Source organism: Sinohyriopsis cumingii, chromosome 3 (assembly GCF_028554795.1).
Source record: "Sinohyriopsis cumingii isolate HCF-2022 chromosome 3, ASM2855479v2, whole genome shotgun sequence".
NCBI classification, from domain to species: Eukaryota; Metazoa; Mollusca; class Bivalvia; order Unionida; family Unionidae; genus Sinohyriopsis; species Sinohyriopsis cumingii.
In genome coordinates, this window is record NC_142963.1 from 99,563,662 (window position 1) to 99,583,303 (window position 19,642).

The 19,642-nt window shown below is 34.4% G+C and overlaps 1 protein-coding gene across 1 annotated transcript; it reads right to left on the bottom strand.

Annotated features, from left to right (window-relative positions):
* Positions 1–10,526: 10,526 nt before the first annotated feature.
* On the bottom strand, positions 10,527–18,413 carry LOC149803384 (uncharacterized). Its single transcript, XM_089951397.1, has 5 exons — positions 18,355–18,413; positions 15,740–15,851; positions 15,037–15,423; positions 14,394–14,486; positions 10,527–10,807 (listed from the first exon to the last, which is right to left on the bottom strand). The coding sequence occupies exons 2-5, from the start codon at positions 15,840–15,842 to the stop codon at positions 10,626–10,628; spliced, it is 765 nt and encodes a 254-aa protein (XP_089807523.1). The 5' UTR covers positions 15,843–15,851; positions 18,355–18,413; the 3' UTR covers positions 10,527–10,625.
* Between the last annotated feature and the right edge of the window lie 1,229 nt (positions 18,414–19,642).

Sequence of the window (19,642 nt, forward strand, 5' to 3'; positions counted from 1 at the left end):
ATTATATTTGATATTACTCGTCTTTAAAATACCGTATTTATCCGGACAAATAACAATCAATCTTGTATTTAGCTCTATTAAAAATTGCAACAATACCTTTGTTAACAAAACTAGGCCTATCTTCAGCAGGTAAAACTATATGCTTGTATCTTGAACTTGAAATTCGATTCGGCAACGCAAGATTTGGTTGTCTTGCGTCATAAGAGTAATATTGTTATTCACGTATCGTTTCGTCTTTCAGAATTGGTGCGTCCATATCAAAAGCTGGATCGGGTATACGCTTGAACATTTTATTATAATATTATCTTTTAACACGAAGAACACTTCCTGCTATTAAACATACCGTTATATGTTTTCTTTTTCTTTATCTGATGGTGGTTACCCAATCCAACTCTGTTAGTTTTGATTTGCAGCTTGATGTATTATTTTACTGATGTTTGCAGTCATAATTTTAGTAGTGGGTAATTTGTACTGGTGGTGGTTATCTTCCTACTAATAGAGCTAATCTTTCTTTGATCGATGAAAATGCTTTACCGGCAACATTACCGACAGGACCAATACCTTTATCGCGAATAGTTTCAGTAGTTTTCATCCCTAATTGTATTGTAATCGGTATTGCTTTTGGAGCCATCCTTTTGAATAAACACATAAAGACATCACCAAGTCCATCTCCGTAATTCGCTTTGTAAGCTGGTAATCGTGAACTTATAGCCCTAACAATTACAGGTTCACGTTGAGTGTTATGTATAATAATTTTTAAATTGCATGCTGATCAATTAATTATTTCAGTCGCTGTGATAATCATCAGCAAGTTCACTAATACGAGAGTGACTAATTTTATCATCCATAACACCGCCTGTAAACAACCATCGACACATATCAGATATTTCATTAATAATTTCTGGAGAATGTTGTCCTCCGATCAGAATTTTTAGTCGGTCAACATCGGCAAGAACACTGTCAGGACAAGTTCCTAGACCACTTCCTCCTGGCGTGGTTGAGTAACCGTAACCAGTAGCGCCTGAGATAAAAAGGTCATGAAAATATTCTACTTCCTGTCTCTTCTTTAGTTCTACATCACGTTTAAAATCACTATAGTACGTGTCACCATCTTATGCAGGTCTATTACTATATATAAAATATACATCCTTAATCCAATAATCGTCATTATTCCAATGAATAAAATAATTAGGTTTTACATATTTTCCTATTTGCCGATGTCCCCGTGTCGCATAATGTACTACTTTTTCACATGGCAAATTTGTGATAAGCTTAATACCTCTAGACGTAAATTTATTTCTAACAATAATTAGTTCTGGTTATTGTTGTTGAAGAGATCGTAGTTGTTTTTGTCGTTCTATTTGCTGGTGGTGGAGGAAGTTGATAAGAAGGTTCTTTTTGGGGAGATTGGTGTTGATGTTGTTGAATTTCTGGCTCCAAATTAAAAAATTTGTAAGTCGTAAATGTATGTATTATATAATTCATCATTACTTCTAACCTGGGGTTTATAATAATACACACGATATAGCCATTTAAAATAACTACCATTATTTATTTTAAGATACTTAGGTTTTAAAATTTCAGACTTTCGAAAATGACTATCAGCTGCAGCAAGAGAAAATTATTTCTCTTTAACTTTGCAAGTTCTTAGATAAAACCTTCTTTAAACGCATTAATCAAATGAACATTTTCTTTTCTAATTTAGGTTCATGTGCAAGATCTTTTTTTTTTTACATCGTCTTTATTAGTACTAACTTCGCCAATACCTTCAAGGATTTCTTTCTCCATGCGGAAGATTGAGCAGCAGCTATTTCAGTTTGAAGATCTCTTAAAATCTTTTTTGTTTGTTTAGTTCTTCTTATTATCTTTTCAGATTGCTCTGCAGTTTGCTTTACTGCTGGAAGAAGACTTTCAGTAGCTTCTGCAACTTTTTCAGTTACATTTGTAACAGGTTAAAAACATTTGTATGCACCTTCTGGATATTCAACTTGTGATTCATGACGTGCTTGAAGATATTGTCTAAAGAATCATGACACGCAAAAACATTTTGATTGCATCTAATCTTTGTCTAGCTAATCTAGCTGTTTACGCCTCCGTAACCGGTATCATTATTGATATAATAATGATTTAATTATAGCAGCAGAGAGGGTGCGACCTCAGTAGAATGTTAGGTGGGTAAACAAAACGCAAATACGTTTTAAAAACACTAACGACAAAAATTAATACCAAAATAAAACGAACACAATTAGAGAAACTCTTGGTAAGTTAGAGGCTTCGGATTGGCGCTATTTGCCTTTTTTTTCCATTTTCGTAGGATGCATTATTTTTCAAACATGACGTTTCAGCAAAAGGTCTGGTCACCCTCTCTGGTGCTTGTTTAAATCAAAACGCCCAAAAATCGGAAAGATACGTTGTGAAAATTATTATCATCAAAGAGATAAAGGAAAGGAGGCGATGCTGAATATAAAAATATACTTACCATATATTTTCATTGCCTAAAATGTATAAATTCGCACTCACATATGTCAAGATCACCAGAGTCGTATAAAAAAGCAGTTTTATATATAACATAACACTTTAAATATATATTATACCAATGAATGAATTCATGCATGCCAATGTATGAATTGATTTTTTATATCCTCTGATTTTACAAGAGTTTTGAACGATTTGCATTGTTCTTAAATGTTCACTTCGTATTTAGCATGTTTGAATTTGACTAAAAAGTATATGTAAAATTTAGAGATGATTTACAGATGCACCGTCATCAATTTCCCTCTAACCGCAATGAACCAAAGCCAGAGGATCATCGCAGTAAAATGTATATGTCATGACCTCAATATATCATTCGTCACAGTGATGTACATACTTCTGGTTAAATGTCAGTTTCTCCACCTAGAAACATATGTGATATATTCTATTTCTCGATTATGAGTATGAGTCGGTATAGGTTGCTGGTGCTTGGAGTTAGACGATGGTTGGTGTAACCCGCGGATCCAATTCATTAATTTAAATTACCAATACAGACCTAACCAATATATGTGGACGTGTAGAGGCATTTTAAGGAGGACAACTACACAATTCAAAAACTCTTTGAAGGTGTTTTTATGTGTGCACTTGCGTGAATCATTATGTTAGCTGTTTGCACTCAGTATTTGTATATATATATATATATATATATATATATATATATATATATATATATATATATATATATATATATATATATATATATATATATATATATATATATATATATATTTCACTTTCATCATATGTACGTGTATTTATCTCGTATCAATATTAACTCATTGTGACATAATATCTCTATCTTAATTGCACTAGTATCTTCCTCTAAATTAGATCCAATAGTTTTTAGTGAGCGTCTTAAAAATATAGAAGTATAGCAATATTAGGAAATTGTTTAAAAATATATCATTTCTTATGAGCAAATGAAACAGGATATGATATATATTAGAATACTATGACAGACTAAAATATATACTGTTACGATTTAAAATTACAGTAACCAAAACATTGTGCAGAATGAAAGCTAACGCAATATACTTAATGCGTACATGCTAATCTTTATCGAAATTTTAAATCTTCAATAACCTGTTCAAGATTCTTTTGTTGTATATTGTGATTTTAAAAGTACTATAGCGTCATTAAGTATTGAGACTGCAAGCTACCAGAAAACAAACATGCAATGGACAAGAACGCACATTTCATCCCAATCTTGTCTTTACTTTAAAGAAACTAACAAGACATTTGAAATACTAGATTTCTGATAAGCAAAATATTTAAGTAAATTTATCAGATATTTATGGTCAGTTCAGAAACCGTTGAACATACGGCAAAGAATTTATAACGCTTTAAATACAAGAAAAAGTGTAAAGCATGTTTGTGACCAGGAAAATCGTATCCATATACATAAGAAGTTTACGAAGTCGACTAAGTTGGCAAATCAGGCCCTATCATTGTCAAATACAAAACAAGAAACCATTATCACTAAACTGCTATTATTCCCATTGAAATTACATCTCAGTCGACAATAATAACTAAGGGCGAAATTTATATTTCGTTTAGCAAGAATGATAAATTCATCAGTGTGAATGAAAAACCAGGACGGAAGCCATAAGTATTTTTGTTCGGATCATTAATGGTTTATTGACTAATCACTAGAGCACCGTTCTAAAACTCTAAATGATAACAAAATCTACACAAAGGAACAATCATTTTGATGAAATGGGGATGCGATTTTATATGTTTTAAAGAAACTGAGCCACCTCTCTACGAAGATGTAAACTATGCAGTTTGTTACACGAAATAGAAATGACGGCAAAGGCTGTTTTAACGAGGCGTACTGCCAAGATAAATACGAAAATGACGAACGTGAAGAAGTAGTACTATCGTTATCGACTATAAAGGACGAGATCATCATCATTTAACTGCTACAAGTCTCATCGCGCTTTCTGAAGCTACGTTTCACATCATAAAGTGCCAATAATAGAAAATATGAAGCAAATGTATCGATTAGCAAGCATTATGTAGTTGAAAGATATGGAAAAACTGGGCGAGAACCTCCAGAAAGGAGCTTTAATTTGTAAAATGGAAAAAACGCTTTCCTAATTTGCCACAGAATAAGACAAGGAATAACTTGGTTTCGCCTTGGAACGATTTGATTATTTTCGTCGTACCTGCGTACAACGTTACCTAGGATGGATGATTGTTTTTCTAGGTAAGCAACTGACCTGGTATGTATCTCGTTGTAGATCGCTTGCGCCGAGAGACACAAAAAGCAGAGTATGCACGGTTATTATACCATTACCAATAATCACTCTCCTGTAGGTTTAAGGCAACTGACACAATGGTCTTTGGATCTTGTCAAGGGGTGAACGTTCTCCTTTATTCTTGTCAGCCATGGGGCAAAGTGTTACATTTGTATTTTATTTGATATATGAAGCATATTCAGCTTTTAATATTGTATAGTGAAATGATTCCTTTACTAATACGCGGATTTGAAACGGTTTGAACTTTTGAACTGTTACAATTACGGTTTAATTTAGCAGCATGTATCGATAGGTTTTAATTCCATTCCTGTTATTATGACCAGTTTGGCATTATTATGGGTGTATGTACCTGTCGGTACGTACGTCAGTGCGCATGGTGCATCTATGAAGGGTGGCGTGACCAATAAAATTGGGCAAACCCAATTTAGGAGAACTGTGTGATGTCGGTGCGTATGTGTTTGTGGGTATATCAGGCTATCTGACCGGCTGTCTGTGTGTCTTCTTGGATATGGAATATGTTGTAACCATCAATGCCATACAAAGAAGAAACCGCTAATTTGTAAACTTATGCGCTTGGTGAATCCATGAAGGGTGTGAGGCCGATACAATTGTGTTACAACCCAATAATCTGGGAGAACTGTGTGGTTTGTAAGTGGACACATTTGCAAGATTTTACAAATATTTATGAATCATACGGCTGTATAAATGACAACGTCATATGTTTGTTTCAATTGATTGTTGTTTCATTTGAGTGCAATTGGGTCATTTTGATTACATGATATTATTTTAGTTTTATTTTCATTCCATGAGATTATTTGAATCTCACTTTCATTACATGACAGTAGATGAGATTATATCACTTTCATCACAGGATATTATTTGGATATTATTTTCATTCCACGAGATAGTCTGAATCTCACAATCATTACATATGATTACATACGATTATTTGAATGTTATAATCATTACGTGAGACTTTAAGAATGTTATCGTCATACATTTGACTATATGAATCATTTGTTTGATTTCCTATCTGTGAATATTTTGATAAAGTAATTGAATGCGACGGATGTTTAGAGCTGTATTTGTAGTGTATATATTTGTATTAATTCATATCATAAACTTCCATATTTCATCACATTGTGTTGTGTCATTTGATCCAAGCATCTATTGAGGCCTATCTTGTTACATAACTGTAATCTGTTTATGGGCAAATATCGAGAACAACCGTGTAAAACTCTAAACTAATGAAAAAATGTACAACAAAGATTGTAAGGAAATGCAAACAATATATTTTAGAAAATATATGTAAACCTAACGAATACATTTGATTCTTGTAGAAAATGTAACGAAAATGAGTCACTAATATTCTAAAGATGCAGTGTAACGTGTGACTTATGCATTGTGTTATATGCAATAGACATTAATGTATGTGACATTTTTGATAGGGTCAGTCCTTCTAAATAGCGGGACACTTGATATGTTTCAACAAGTGAAACTTAAAATGGTAATCAGGGACAATTGTTTGTTTTGTTGCTTTAACTTGCTTGCATAACAATATAAACAAATCTGTCGATAACTTTATTCATTCCTTAGGACATTATATCATTGCATGCGTATAATGAAATATTATAAATAACTGATAATATAAAGAAATTGTTTCAAACATGATTATAGACCATTTACGTGTACAAGCCACGTACACATTTCATCTGTTCTAACACTTGTACGACGGAGGAACATACTGTATTGGTAGGATTATTACGTATTTCATGAATCTAACGAGGTACTTAGAAGTTTTCTTCTAGGCTCTGACAATAATTGTAAAGATACCTTTTTCCTCACTGAGCCATGAACAGGTTCCTATCCATACAGGTTTTTGTCTGACAATGTTGCAAATATTTAGAATGCGACACTAACTAGCTGCATATATTACATGGGTATAACCTGCAGATTGTGTTCTACCCAAACATTCCTGAATAGTCTTCTAAGTTGCCCTGTAAAGTGTATATATATATATATATATATATATATATATATATATATATATATATATATATATATATATATATATATATATATATATATATATATATATATATATATATATATATATATATATATATAGATATATGTTTGGGCTAGATTTAAGGCTTGTGCATGAATAATGGTGATAGTCTTGAGGTAAAGTTAGAAACAATAATAATATTAACTTGGATATTTAAACAACAAATGTTAAGAACCGAAGAGGCTATACATGTTTAGTATACATGGGCGTTTGTTCCCATGTTTGCAGAACGATAATTCAATGCACAATTTTGCAACTAGTTTTCTGAAATGTTCGGAACAGGAATTATATACATTGATGTTAAAGCATTAGTTTCATTTCTACGAAATTCGTGTCAGTATGGTACAACGAGTGATATATCATATTGCAACATTACTTAAATTACAAAGTATTTAAAGAGATCTAAAACTGCATTCATGCTCATACAAGATGTCATTTGTATTACATTTAATCACAAGCCCATTTCAACGAGTTAATGGAAAATGTATTATAGGAAAATAGTTGTGCAGCGTAGATTCAACTCCTGCAAAACGCACCACGACGTGACTCTGAATAATCGTAACATGTATTGTTTAAACAAAATGATTAAATCCAACGAATAGTATATGACATTGGGTAAATAAAATGCATGTCGTAACATCCTGTAAATCGGTCTCTTAGGTTTTGTGCATGGGGAACGTAAATCGGATCAAATAAACTGTATCAGAGTAAAGAAATAAAGTGACCAAGAAAGTAATGTTAGATTGCTTGAACCACAAGAAAGTAATGTTAGATTGCTTGAACCATTACATAAGGTTTTCAAACGGTTAAATGCTCCAGAATTCCCAAAGAAATTGTCTTCAAGAAAATCTGAATACATTTCTAATGTATGACATGAATGAAAACAAAACGTTATGACACCACGTATCCCGCCACACACACACAAAAGCATATGAAATAGTATCAAGGTTTGCAAGATGCAAAATGTTTTGTGTTTATGCTATAACTCTAAGCAATTATCAACAAAGATGAAAATCACCGTATAATGTCTATATTATACCAGACATGTGTAACTAGAATTGTTTCATTCGTCGGATGCTTGAAATTGTGAATCCGAAATTAGTAGATAACTACATTGTCTTAAACTTAAGTTTTGGACATACTCTACAAGGTTAAGGTCACAAAACTCGAGATTTTCCGCTTAAACCATTTTTCGATCAGTCCGTAATATTTATCTTGAACATTTGACCCCTTAATATATAGATGGCTCCATTCGTGCAGGCTATACGTTAAGTTTATTCATGGTTTGTTGAATATTTGCCTATGATATTTGTCGGATAATGCTATCATTCCGAGGTAACGTCTGAGATTGTCATTTGTCTTTTAATTTTCAACTAAATAATCATCTCAAATGAAAGTCACAGCAAGTAATGTTTATAACGTTTTAGGGTGCACATGGATTTTAGAACATTATAATGTACACACCTTGGTCAACGTTTAGAAAATGTTTATGTGTTTGTCATTGACAAGAGTATTTCATATGTTGATATAGATTTAATAGCATCTAATCAACGTAAACGTATGTTATGCCAATAACTAAACAACGTAAATGTATGACAATTGTTGACATCTTTAATGGTTTAATCCTATTTTGAATTCGGCATAATTGTATGAATCAATTTGTTTTGGCAGTCCCGGAAACCCAAACACATCAAACCTCCTAGATTCCATTAATGTTGGCAACCTCAAAATGTCAGTTAACCAACCCACCAATAACCATGGTCACATTTTAGACTGGAGTCTTCATAACCTTGATGATAATATTCACCGGTCTTCCCTGGTATCCTACGAATTCGCATCAGATCACCTCTGCATTATTTGCCATCTTGACCTACCAGTCCGTAACATTCCACATGTATTTGCTACTAAGAGAAACCTCTATATGATAAATAGACCCAAACTAATGCATGACATCCAAGCAATCCTAACAACTTATCTCCTACACCAGAACAACTCGATATCGTCCTGCGTTCATTGCTCGACAAACATACCCCAGCCAACCAGATACAATTCAAAAGTGTTCTCCATGGTATAGCAGTGTTAGGGATCAGCTTCGCGCTGCTAAAAGAGACCGACCATAAAGCTGAGAGATGTTTTTGCTTTCTGCTAGACTCACTATTCATAAGCAAACCTAAGAAGCCGTTAAGAAAAACGTCACATAGTCCATGCAACGAAATCACCCCACTAGAGTACCAAGATGATGGAATGTTCCAGCTGCAAAGAGCTCTTCGAGATTACTAACAAGCTAAAGTCAAGGAAAAAATGTACACAAATTCCAACTACCTTCTATTAGTCGACCTTCCGGACCTGTTTGCAAATTTCTTCCGTGACAAAGTACAAACCATTAGAGATAAGCTTGACAACACAAGTACAGTTGGGATACACAATTGCAGCAGCAACCATTAGCAGCATTTGAACTTGTCTCTATGGATTTAGTACAAACAATCGTGATAAAGAGTGTACGCAAGTCATGTGAACTTAATCCAATTCCAGTTACATCAATGCTGCTTGAGTGCTTAGATCCATTATTGACTTCTCTAACTGATGTTATTAATACATCTCTCTCATCCGGGGAATTTCGACCATTTTTCAAAACTGCCATTGTAAAGCCTCTGCTGAAGAAACCAACACTCGACCATAGTGATGTAAAGAACTACCGCCCAGTTTCTAATCTCCAATTCATATAAACAATCTTAGAAAAGGTTGTTATATCCAAGCTTGTTTCTCTAATGAAATTCGGTCTTTGTAGCAATGTGAAATCTGCATATCGCCCTTGTCACAGTACTGAAACTACTACTCTCTAGCATGTGTTTGGCATTCATGATACACCCTTACTATGGTTCAAGTCCTACTTTGTCAACTGGACACATATTGTGTCTGTAAATGGAATACACTCCAGCCCGGTTAGCCTCTGTTGAGGTGTTCCACAGGCATCTGATATCGGATATGTTACCTTAATTCTATACACTCCATCGCTCTCAAATGTGATGCATCATCATCCAGTGTTTCACCAATTGTACGCTGACGACACACAAATATACAAATATAGTCACCAAACTGAAGTCGATGATACCATTCAAGGTGTAGAGATGCATTTCTGATGTCAACTCAAGGATGACAGTAACAAGCTGAGGAAGAATGATGATAAATCTAAGGCCATTCTGACACAAAGACGTTCTCATTCACATCCTTTACCTCGAACAATAAGTATCAGCAATATCAACACTAAATATACAGTCAGTACGAAACCTAGGTGTTACTCTGGACAATACTCTTACATTGCACCAACATGTCATTAACATATGAAAAGCTGCATATCTTGAGCTCAGACGCATCAACTCCATTCGCAAATATTTTTCAACTGATGCCACTAAAACACTTATGTGTTCATTAGCACTCGCAAGACTGGACTGTTGTAATTCAAATCTGTCTGGTTCTTCTCCATATCTACTCCAGAAACTTCAAAATTGTAGGAAACTCTTATCATTGTATTTGTCTCTAGAACGAACGATTACATAACATACGTCATGTCACTTCGGCAGAAGAAGTAGGCAGAAAAAGTAGAAAACAAAATAACTGAAAAATTGCAAATAACAAGGAAATACGAATATAAATAGTAAGTCTTTATTTAGGACTGATTCACTCCTCAGAGGCGACTACTTATATAATGTAGTATCTTTACTTTAATATTACAAGGCAATTATCATTATATAAAGTATAGATAATCAATTTCCCGTTCTTGATCCAAATATACAAAGGTCTTTAAATACATGAGAGTAACCTAGCAAGGAAAACCCCAGATTCAGGCAGGCTCTTTTTTCGTTGAATTCCGCACGACTGACCTCAATACAGACCTTCACTTTACGGATTGGCAGCTCAATTGGTTCGCAGTAACGAAAACCTGTTACTAGAGACGTAAATAAGAAAACAGTGCAGATGAGAGGTATTATTGCACACACACACACACACACACACACACACACACACACACATATATATATATATATATATATATATATATATATATATATATATATATATATATATATATATATATATATATATATATATATATATATATATATATATATATATATATATATATATATATATATATCATGCGACTACAGATAATGCCATGAGTGTAAGAACAAAAAGGATTTTAAGATACTGGTTGTTCACTTTCTTGCCAAAATGATCTGGTCACTTTTCACTTTCTTGCCCAAAATAATCTGGTCACATGTTAAATATTACCCATTTTGCAAATACTGGCAACATATAAAATATCTTTGGTCACGATAAATGCAGACACAGTATCATTAAGCTCATAAAACAGAAATTCTTACCTGGTATATTAGAATAGTATTTATCTTCTTCTCATCTGTTTTACTTTCAGGATGTTCGATCCTTTTTACAGTAAGTATATTCTCTCATTATGAACCAGATATGTTTGCTCCATTATGGAGATCTAGCTTTCAGAAAGAAAACGAACATGCTAACCATGTTTACAGCCCTCAAACGAATAGGTTTTTCAAAGCAAAATGAAACAAATGTTTATTTTGTGCATAGAAGAAATCAAACTGAGTGTATTTAAATTCTTTTCTCCAATTTGAATGGTTTTTAAACACGAGTTGTGTAGATTCAAGCGCCCACATGCTAAATAAACACTTTATTAGATGAAAACAATTCTTATCTCCATCAACTAACACTCGTGAGTTTTGACACCATCACTGACAATCCATTAAATCATGTTTATAAAGTGAGTCAGGAAAACGACGTGCGCAAATCAGGGCGGGAAGATACATTGTAGAAGTAACTCCATTTCAGGGGTACAGGGGTACAGCGCTACTTTTATTATTTGCTTTACTAACACAAAGATTGTTTCCACATTTGGTAAGTCCTACAGTTTAATGTTAGGATTGTATCGAAAGCGGTCATAGTAGATAATACAGTTATATCTATAGAAAAACAAAGATGCTGCATGTATAGTATATATCTGGCAGCATAAACCCCTCGAGAAAGAATTGTTTTAGAGTCTTGGAAACAAGTAATATATTAATTTTTTCTATCGTTTTAAAACCCCACTGTAATTTACGCTACATCGAAATTGAGTGTATTAGTGTATTACTGCATTACTTAAAAGCAACGTCATTCTCAGTCACAAGGCTGATATGCAATCATACTACGGAATGTTGAGTGCCGTCAGTATTTATACTGAGTGCATTTCACATAATATTCGCCAACTGTCACCGTCAGCACTAAATCGTGTTCTTGGACTCCTACGCTACATGGATCCAATAGGAATTACTTTCTGAACTGTGCCTGTATTCATCGTAAGTGTTCGCTCAGCGACATTGTCTCTCAGAAACGATTTATTACCATACATACTATCTATTATAATGGTCACCATACTATTAAATGATCTAACTTAAGGTATGTACTATCTTGGTTGATCAAACGCTATCTAAGCTTCAATTTACATACTGCGCACATTATCGGCATTTCTTGTTGAAAAGAGAAGGAAACTTTCTTTGAGATACCTGCACATTTCAACACAAAACTGATCATCTTCAAAGATATCGAGTATACATTTTTATAGGTAGTCCTGCACATGTAAGACATTACTATTTGCCTTCGCACGCAACTATTAAATGTAATAAAGAGGCTCAACGAACGTCTGTTTTGATTAAGTATGGAAGCCTCACCCTAATATAAAGACAGAAATAAGGGGATGAAACACAAATCTACACGATGATGGGTGCGGTGTGTTTTCCAATTGTATTAAAAATATCAACTTCAGACTTATGTTTGCTTTTCTATATGAAAGAAAGAGAGAGTTTTATTCGACCTCATTGTCGTACTCAAAATGAAACTAAAGAACCATAACGATATATGTAGATATACTTCCCATCGTCTCTTACATAAACGATTTCATCAAGACATGTGCTTAAGAGTGCATTTTCTATATTTTGTCATTGTTACACTGTTAAAATACCTTCGAACAGGATTGGTTCCGTACCACTAGCTTGTTAGCCAGCTGGTTCCGTACCACTGGATTTTATGTTAACCTTCTGTTTCAAGTTGTTTCCATACCACTGCAATTTATGATTACCAATTGATTCCGTGTCACGGGCCTGTTTGTTTTACCAGTTCGTTCCGTACCAGTGGACTTTGTATTTCCTACTTTATTCCGTGCTACTAGACTTAGTGTTTACCAGCTGGTACCGTACCGCTGGATTTTATGATTAACAGTAGTTTCTGTATCAATGGCCTGTGTGTTTTAAAGTTGATTCCGTGCCACTAGATGTCATGATTACCTGTTGATTCCGTATCACTGGATTGTGTGTTTATCAGTTGGTTCCCACACCACTGGATTTTTTTATTACCAGTTGATTCAGTATCACCGGCTGTGTGTTTATCAGTTGGTTCGTACCACTGCATTGTACGATTACAAGTTGATTCAGTATCAGTGGCCTGTGTGTTTAACAGTTGGTTCCGTACGTTTTACGTTTGCTAAGAGTTTCATGCTTGGCGTACTTGGGTATCGCACCTCACAATTTTACACTTGATTGGTCATTTATGCCTTCTGCTTCCACCGCTTCTCTCCATGTCAATGGCCTATGTGTTGCCGAGCTAGTTTAGGCCCAATGACCTGTAATTGTTCTGTTGGTACTGGTTTAATATTGCAATCCGCACCTCCTAACAATGGCCCATAATTTTCGTAATGGTCAAATTGTATTCCTATTTTCATTTTCTGTCCTTCTATTACAGAGTTCGTGCCTCATCTCACCACAACGAACATAGATGTTTATAATATTACAATAAGGATTATGAATTTGCACATATTGCTATGTAGTAAAACACTACAATTTATGTACTTACTTGCCTTTTGTGGCATTCGTTACAAAATGTCCCCTACAAAGAATGCTGCGGTGGCGTCGCAAATGGCAGTAAGAAAGCCCAGCCATCAATAGCAAAAATCCAAGCGGCGGTGAAGAGGCCCAGAAAGAAGGCACCATTGTCAACACTAACGGCCGCCAGGCCTCAAAATGGACAATTTAGCGACGTGGCTTTTGATGGACCCTTCTTCTTTAGTATTATAACCCAAGAGGTTTGTTGCTGTCATACATGCAACAAGCTCTGTTTCCTGTATTTCTATTTATGGCGGTTGCAGCCTCATAACACTTTTTGTACAATAAGCTATGTCTCATTGTTCAATTTCTTAACACTTTTACTCTATAAACTTTGACCAAATATTTGTCATGCTGCAAATACATAGCAACTATTTGGTTCACTAGTATCATTTATGTTCAACACAAAGTCACGAAAGTGGCCAGCATCAAGTACAACGTTTGTCTTTGTTTTAATTATGAACTCGCATACTTTGACTTTGTAATGTTGGCACGACTGACCTAGGAAATTCTGTCTTTTCATTATCCTTTTGACTCTATCTATACATATATAACTTACAACAAGAGGAATGTTTGACTTACCCGATATTTTCTCATTCAAAACCGTAAATCCGTAGAAGTCGATAAAAAGAAAGATTCCAATAGCATCTGGATCATAGCCTGCTGTTATGTTTACTGCAGAGAAAACATTAAATATATAGATTTGGCTCAGTTCTACATAATTTTATCATTCTAATAAATTACTATGTGAGAACTCTAAAGCTGATGGAACATAGACTCAGATATAGATTTCCTACGACAATGTTTGCCGAAGCACGACTGTTGAGTTTGAACCAAGGTTTTTAACAAATGTTTTACAATCCTTTGCCAAACGTTTGTACGTTTGTGTACAGTAATCGTTGTGTGATCATTATTCTTACATAATGTCACTAAATATAAGAGTTAATAAATTGTGCAAAACAAATGTTTATGAAGGGACGACTGAATGTATGTAGTGTCTGTTTGAACATGCCTAACGTCACACAAACTTAATAGCTGGATATGTGGTTGATTTACAAAATTAACAAGTGTGAAAAGAGGACATTATTAATGGAAACGTACAATTTGAGTGTTGTACTAAGGTCCATTTCTTAGTAAATAGTCCCAAACAAAAGATACCGACAGTCAATAGCATTATTCCTGTAGAAAAGAAAGAGAAGAAAAAAACTAAAGCCAATACACTTACAGCCTAACACGTAGATGTTGCACATGTAGTCATGGCATTTTACAAATCCTTCAAGGTCCTTCACGAGAGATATTATTTCCGGTTTTATGACTTGATATGCATCTCCTACCAACGTTGAAAAGTAGATGGCCAGATTCAAATCTATAAGGTTACCCGCCGCATCTTTAGGGTGAACGATATTGTAACCAGCATAATCTACCACATCTTTTATTGCGTCCGCAATTGTGAAAGGTGGAAATATCACGTCCAGCCATGTAGGGAAACGCCAACGCTTATCACGCAGTTTGCTAGGTCTAATTACGTCTCTGTTATCTTTAGTTTTAAGATCGCTGGTATCGCCGGTCAGTTTTAAAATGTTTGTTGACACTGCCTGGGCTTTGTTTTCTTCTGAAAAATAGATCAATATGCATTAGTAGTGAGAATTTTGAACAGATGTATACGTTATTCATATAAACATTACAATAACATACCTGAGGACACATTATTATGTTAACGAGCAATATATTCAAATGATATAGGCTGCTTGCTAGCGATACAGTTCAATAAGTGCTTGGCTGTGTAAATGTGGTTCAAGAAAACAATACGTATGGATTATGATATATGAACAACGTTATAAATATGATACATGTATAAATACATCCGAATGTACGAGCGCCAATGAATAATACCTATAAGAGAAGAAAATAGAAAATGTGTATCTTACCGTTGTCAAGACCATTATAATTTTTGAGGACTTGTTCAAATAATGAGGATCCCTGCACGATGACCATGCCCATCAGGACGACGATAGCAACAAAATACTTCATATTGATCACCTGTAGAAGTATACATATTTCCATGGATTTCGCAGCATGTAAAAGTTTGACATTTTAAACTATCGCATATAATGAACCATCTTTCTTTGCACATTGCACACGCGTTGGACCCTAACTCAGTAGAAATTTTGATGCATGTTCCTAATTTGACTGCATATACAAGTCTTCTAAAGAAATAGCTTCAAATGTCACAGCGACTAAATGTTAGATTTGTCGGAATACATATCACTCCGTGATGTCCAAAAGAATGGATCCAAAAATTACGTTTCTTCTGATACCTATGCCGTTTGGCATGAATGCTTTTGTCAGACATATGTTTGCGATTAAAAAAATGAAGATATCAGAAACGATGCTGACTGACATGATTTTCAATATTTGGTGAACGTAAAATACAGAGTTAGGTCGGTAGTTAGATGAAGTATTTTCTTTCTTTCTATAATGAATTGCGCAAACTTTACTAATTTCAATGGCACTGAAAATTAACAAGAAGTGATACCACATGTAAATACTCCAGTGAATATCCCAATTGTATAAATAGAGCACAGGAAGAATGGATACATAATTGAATATTTGCGACTGTTCATAAAAGCTGATGACTCCATATAGAGTGATAAAACGATCTATATCTCAGATGAAAAATATATTATTGTGAATAATCGCATAGACAGATGTGTCTATACTTGTAACAAAATTATAATTGTAATATGAAAATGAGTCACGTCAGTATAGATAAGTTATGTAGTTATGAGCTATATCATGACGTTCTAATGTCTCAGTTGCTTCGCATTCCTCATCCCATGAAAAGAAGTTCCATGTAATGCCTTATTTTTCAACCAAATACTTTCCCCTAAGCGTTGATGGTATTGACATGTCTTGTATCTCTATGTATCTTTCACAAGGTGCAGATTATATCGTCCTGTCTGTCTGTCTCTCCGTTATCAATATAATGTGTATCCTACATCATTAAAGATACCACATACACGAGCTGTAACGTGGACATAATGGCATGGTATATCCAGTGCAGACTATTGATCATGCCCATTATCTTGTACGCATGAACCAGGAAAATCGCTGTGAAGCAGTTGATATCTATGACGTTTAAGCATATATGTTGGCTGAAGGACATACGGAATTGTACCAATTTCCTATCAGACCATAATGGAGACTTGCTCCTGGTCATCACTTGGAAACGGTTTAACCCACCAGACTATAACTAGATATAGGCTTTAAGGGCACAATGAGAAACAACTACATGTATATTCAGCAAATAATGTGGGTTGTGCCGCTGTTGTTGCGAACTTGCCTATGCTTGATATATGGAAACCCAGGATTCCCAGGATATGACTATGAACGAAAGTAAATAGTTATAGTTTTTTGAAATCCTTACTACTAGCAATATAGATCGGACGCCTGGTGATATACCTAAGTATTACTGACCTATTTATGTCTCAATTTAGATTACACTCACTCCAGTGCAAACTTTACATGTGACACAGCCTACGTGCTCCTTAAACAAATGTAGAATCAGTGTGCATAGATGTTAGTGTAATTTTGTACAAATGTTCCAGTGATATTCTGCTTTTAAGGTTTACTATATTAACTTACCCGTTTGATGTTTTGTAAATTATATAATAATTGGACAGTGTTGTATAATGATACAGAAAGAGTGTTGCATACCATGCACTATCATTGCCTAAGGCAAGTGCATTACCACTTTCGGTATCGTATTAAATGATGACTCTTGCATTTTAACAGCTATCTTAAATTGGGAAAAAGTCCATTAACGATGTATACGCCATATGTTTGTTAGTATTTGGATGACAACTGGAGAACGTTGAGACAGCTGGAGATATGTTCGAGGGTAGTCTGCCCATGTATATAACAATTCCAGACCATGTGTCACATCCACTATATAGTTATTCTTGCCGCTAAGTTAATTTCACACTTTGTAATTGTGTACATTTTTTGTCGGATAACATCTAGACTAATGAAGATACTTTTTCTGAAACTTGAGCCAGGTTGCGTCACATATGCATAACATATAAACAAATTTGGTGCCAATGTCAAAATCATGTTTGTAGACTTTGAAAGCGTTATTCTAAATGGTTGTACCATCATCCAATGTGACATCTTAGGTTATCATCTATTTAATCACGCAACCATATTACGCATCATATTTAGGAGAAGACAATAACAAATATTTATTTTCTTCTTTAACTCAAAGCATATCGATACAATACTTGACTGATATGATGCAAATAAGAGAAAATTCAAAATTGGAGATATATACTCGAGAACTATTATAATACAACGTCACCTTTGCCTACTGATGATACCTGTTGGAACGGACCGCAAAAACAAAAGATGTTGAACTGCTTTTCTTCAAGAAAATCACAGTTCAAAACGGAATGACAAACTGCACATACAAAACAAAATATAAAAACAATAATACAAAATGGAAGGTTCTGAGAGTTTCGAAATTAGCAAAACCGTTTTTACTTACCTAATTTAAAAAGATGGTGCTTTGAACCTCTACTTCTAATTCTGGCAATCAGACGGGTATTGATTTTCCAGGCACAAAAATCGTATTTAAATAGTTCGCGATGTATAGAAAATCTAGTTGAATGTATTCTTACATAATATTCCAATTACATTATTGTTCATTGACCCAGCCCATGATTTGCCCAAACAGGTTTTTAATCCTGCTGTTATTTAGGTTAAGCTTTCAGTTACACAATGAGAAACAGTCTTCAGCATTTTAAGCTGAAACCGCTGTACCAACAAATTTGAAAGGAAGATAAGTAATGTTTACCCTATTTAATCCGGTGTAGTCCGTTATATCTGTGTAAGTTGAATTGATTTGGCAATGTGGACAGGTGTTTCAAAAGCTATTATTCTTCTTAATGCTCTGTGTAAATTAGCTTTATACACCAATTGTATTTCTTTGATTGATTACCTAATATGCTAAAACAACCCTTCATTGATTATAAATTATCTATGCTATTCTACATATCTGAAACAAGAACCTTTCATGCAATATTTTGCTACTTTTGTTGTTGTTGCTGTTGTTGTAGGGTTTAACGCCATTTTTCAGCACACGATAGGCTATACATGGCGGCCAGTATTAATGGTAGAGGAAGAACCTGGGAAATCCCCGGAAAGAACCATCGACCCTCGAGAAGCTAGTGGCAAGTTTACTTACATACCCACATTGGCCGAATCCGAGACTCGAACCTACGCAGACAGAGGTGAGAAGGTAGTGATCTGTAACGGAGAGCGTTTTAGACCACTCTGCCACTCGGGGCCCCTATTTTGCTACTATTTTGCCTACTGATTTTGAAACAATCAAAACTACCTATACCATTTTCATTCCAAAAGTAATCGTTTTGGTCAAACATTCTACTTGAATAAACTGAATCAAAAATTAAGTTTCTGTTTGAAACAAAACGCCAAAATATCTGAGCGATATATTACAAATAATAACCTAAAAGAGAGAAAAAGAACGTGAGGCAAAACTGAATATCAATATCTATTTACAATACATTTGCATTGCATACAATGTATCAATTCCCATTTACATATGCCTGTAGATGGCATCAAACTTACTGCTAACATATCATATATTCTATTTATCGATTTTTTTGTAAGGGAGATAATGAGATGTTGGTGCTTGGAGCAAGACGATGGTTAGTGTATCCGGGGATCGAATTCATTAATTTAATTTACAAATACAAACCTAACCAAGACATGTGGACATAGAGGCATTTGAAGGAGGGCAAGTACACCATACA

Coding starts and splice junctions, on each gene's coding strand:
- LOC149803384 (XM_089951397.1), bottom strand. CDS start 15,842: ATGAAGTATTTTGTTGCTATCGTCGTCCTGATGGGCATGGTCATCGTG. Junction 15,424..15,739: donor TTATAATGGTCTTGACAACG/GTAAGATACACA, acceptor TCTATTTTTCAG/AAGAAAACAAAGCCCAGGCA. Junction 10,808..14,393: donor TTTGAATGAGAAAATATCGG/GTAAGTCAAACA, acceptor TTACGTCTCTAG/TAACAGGTTTTCGTTACTGC.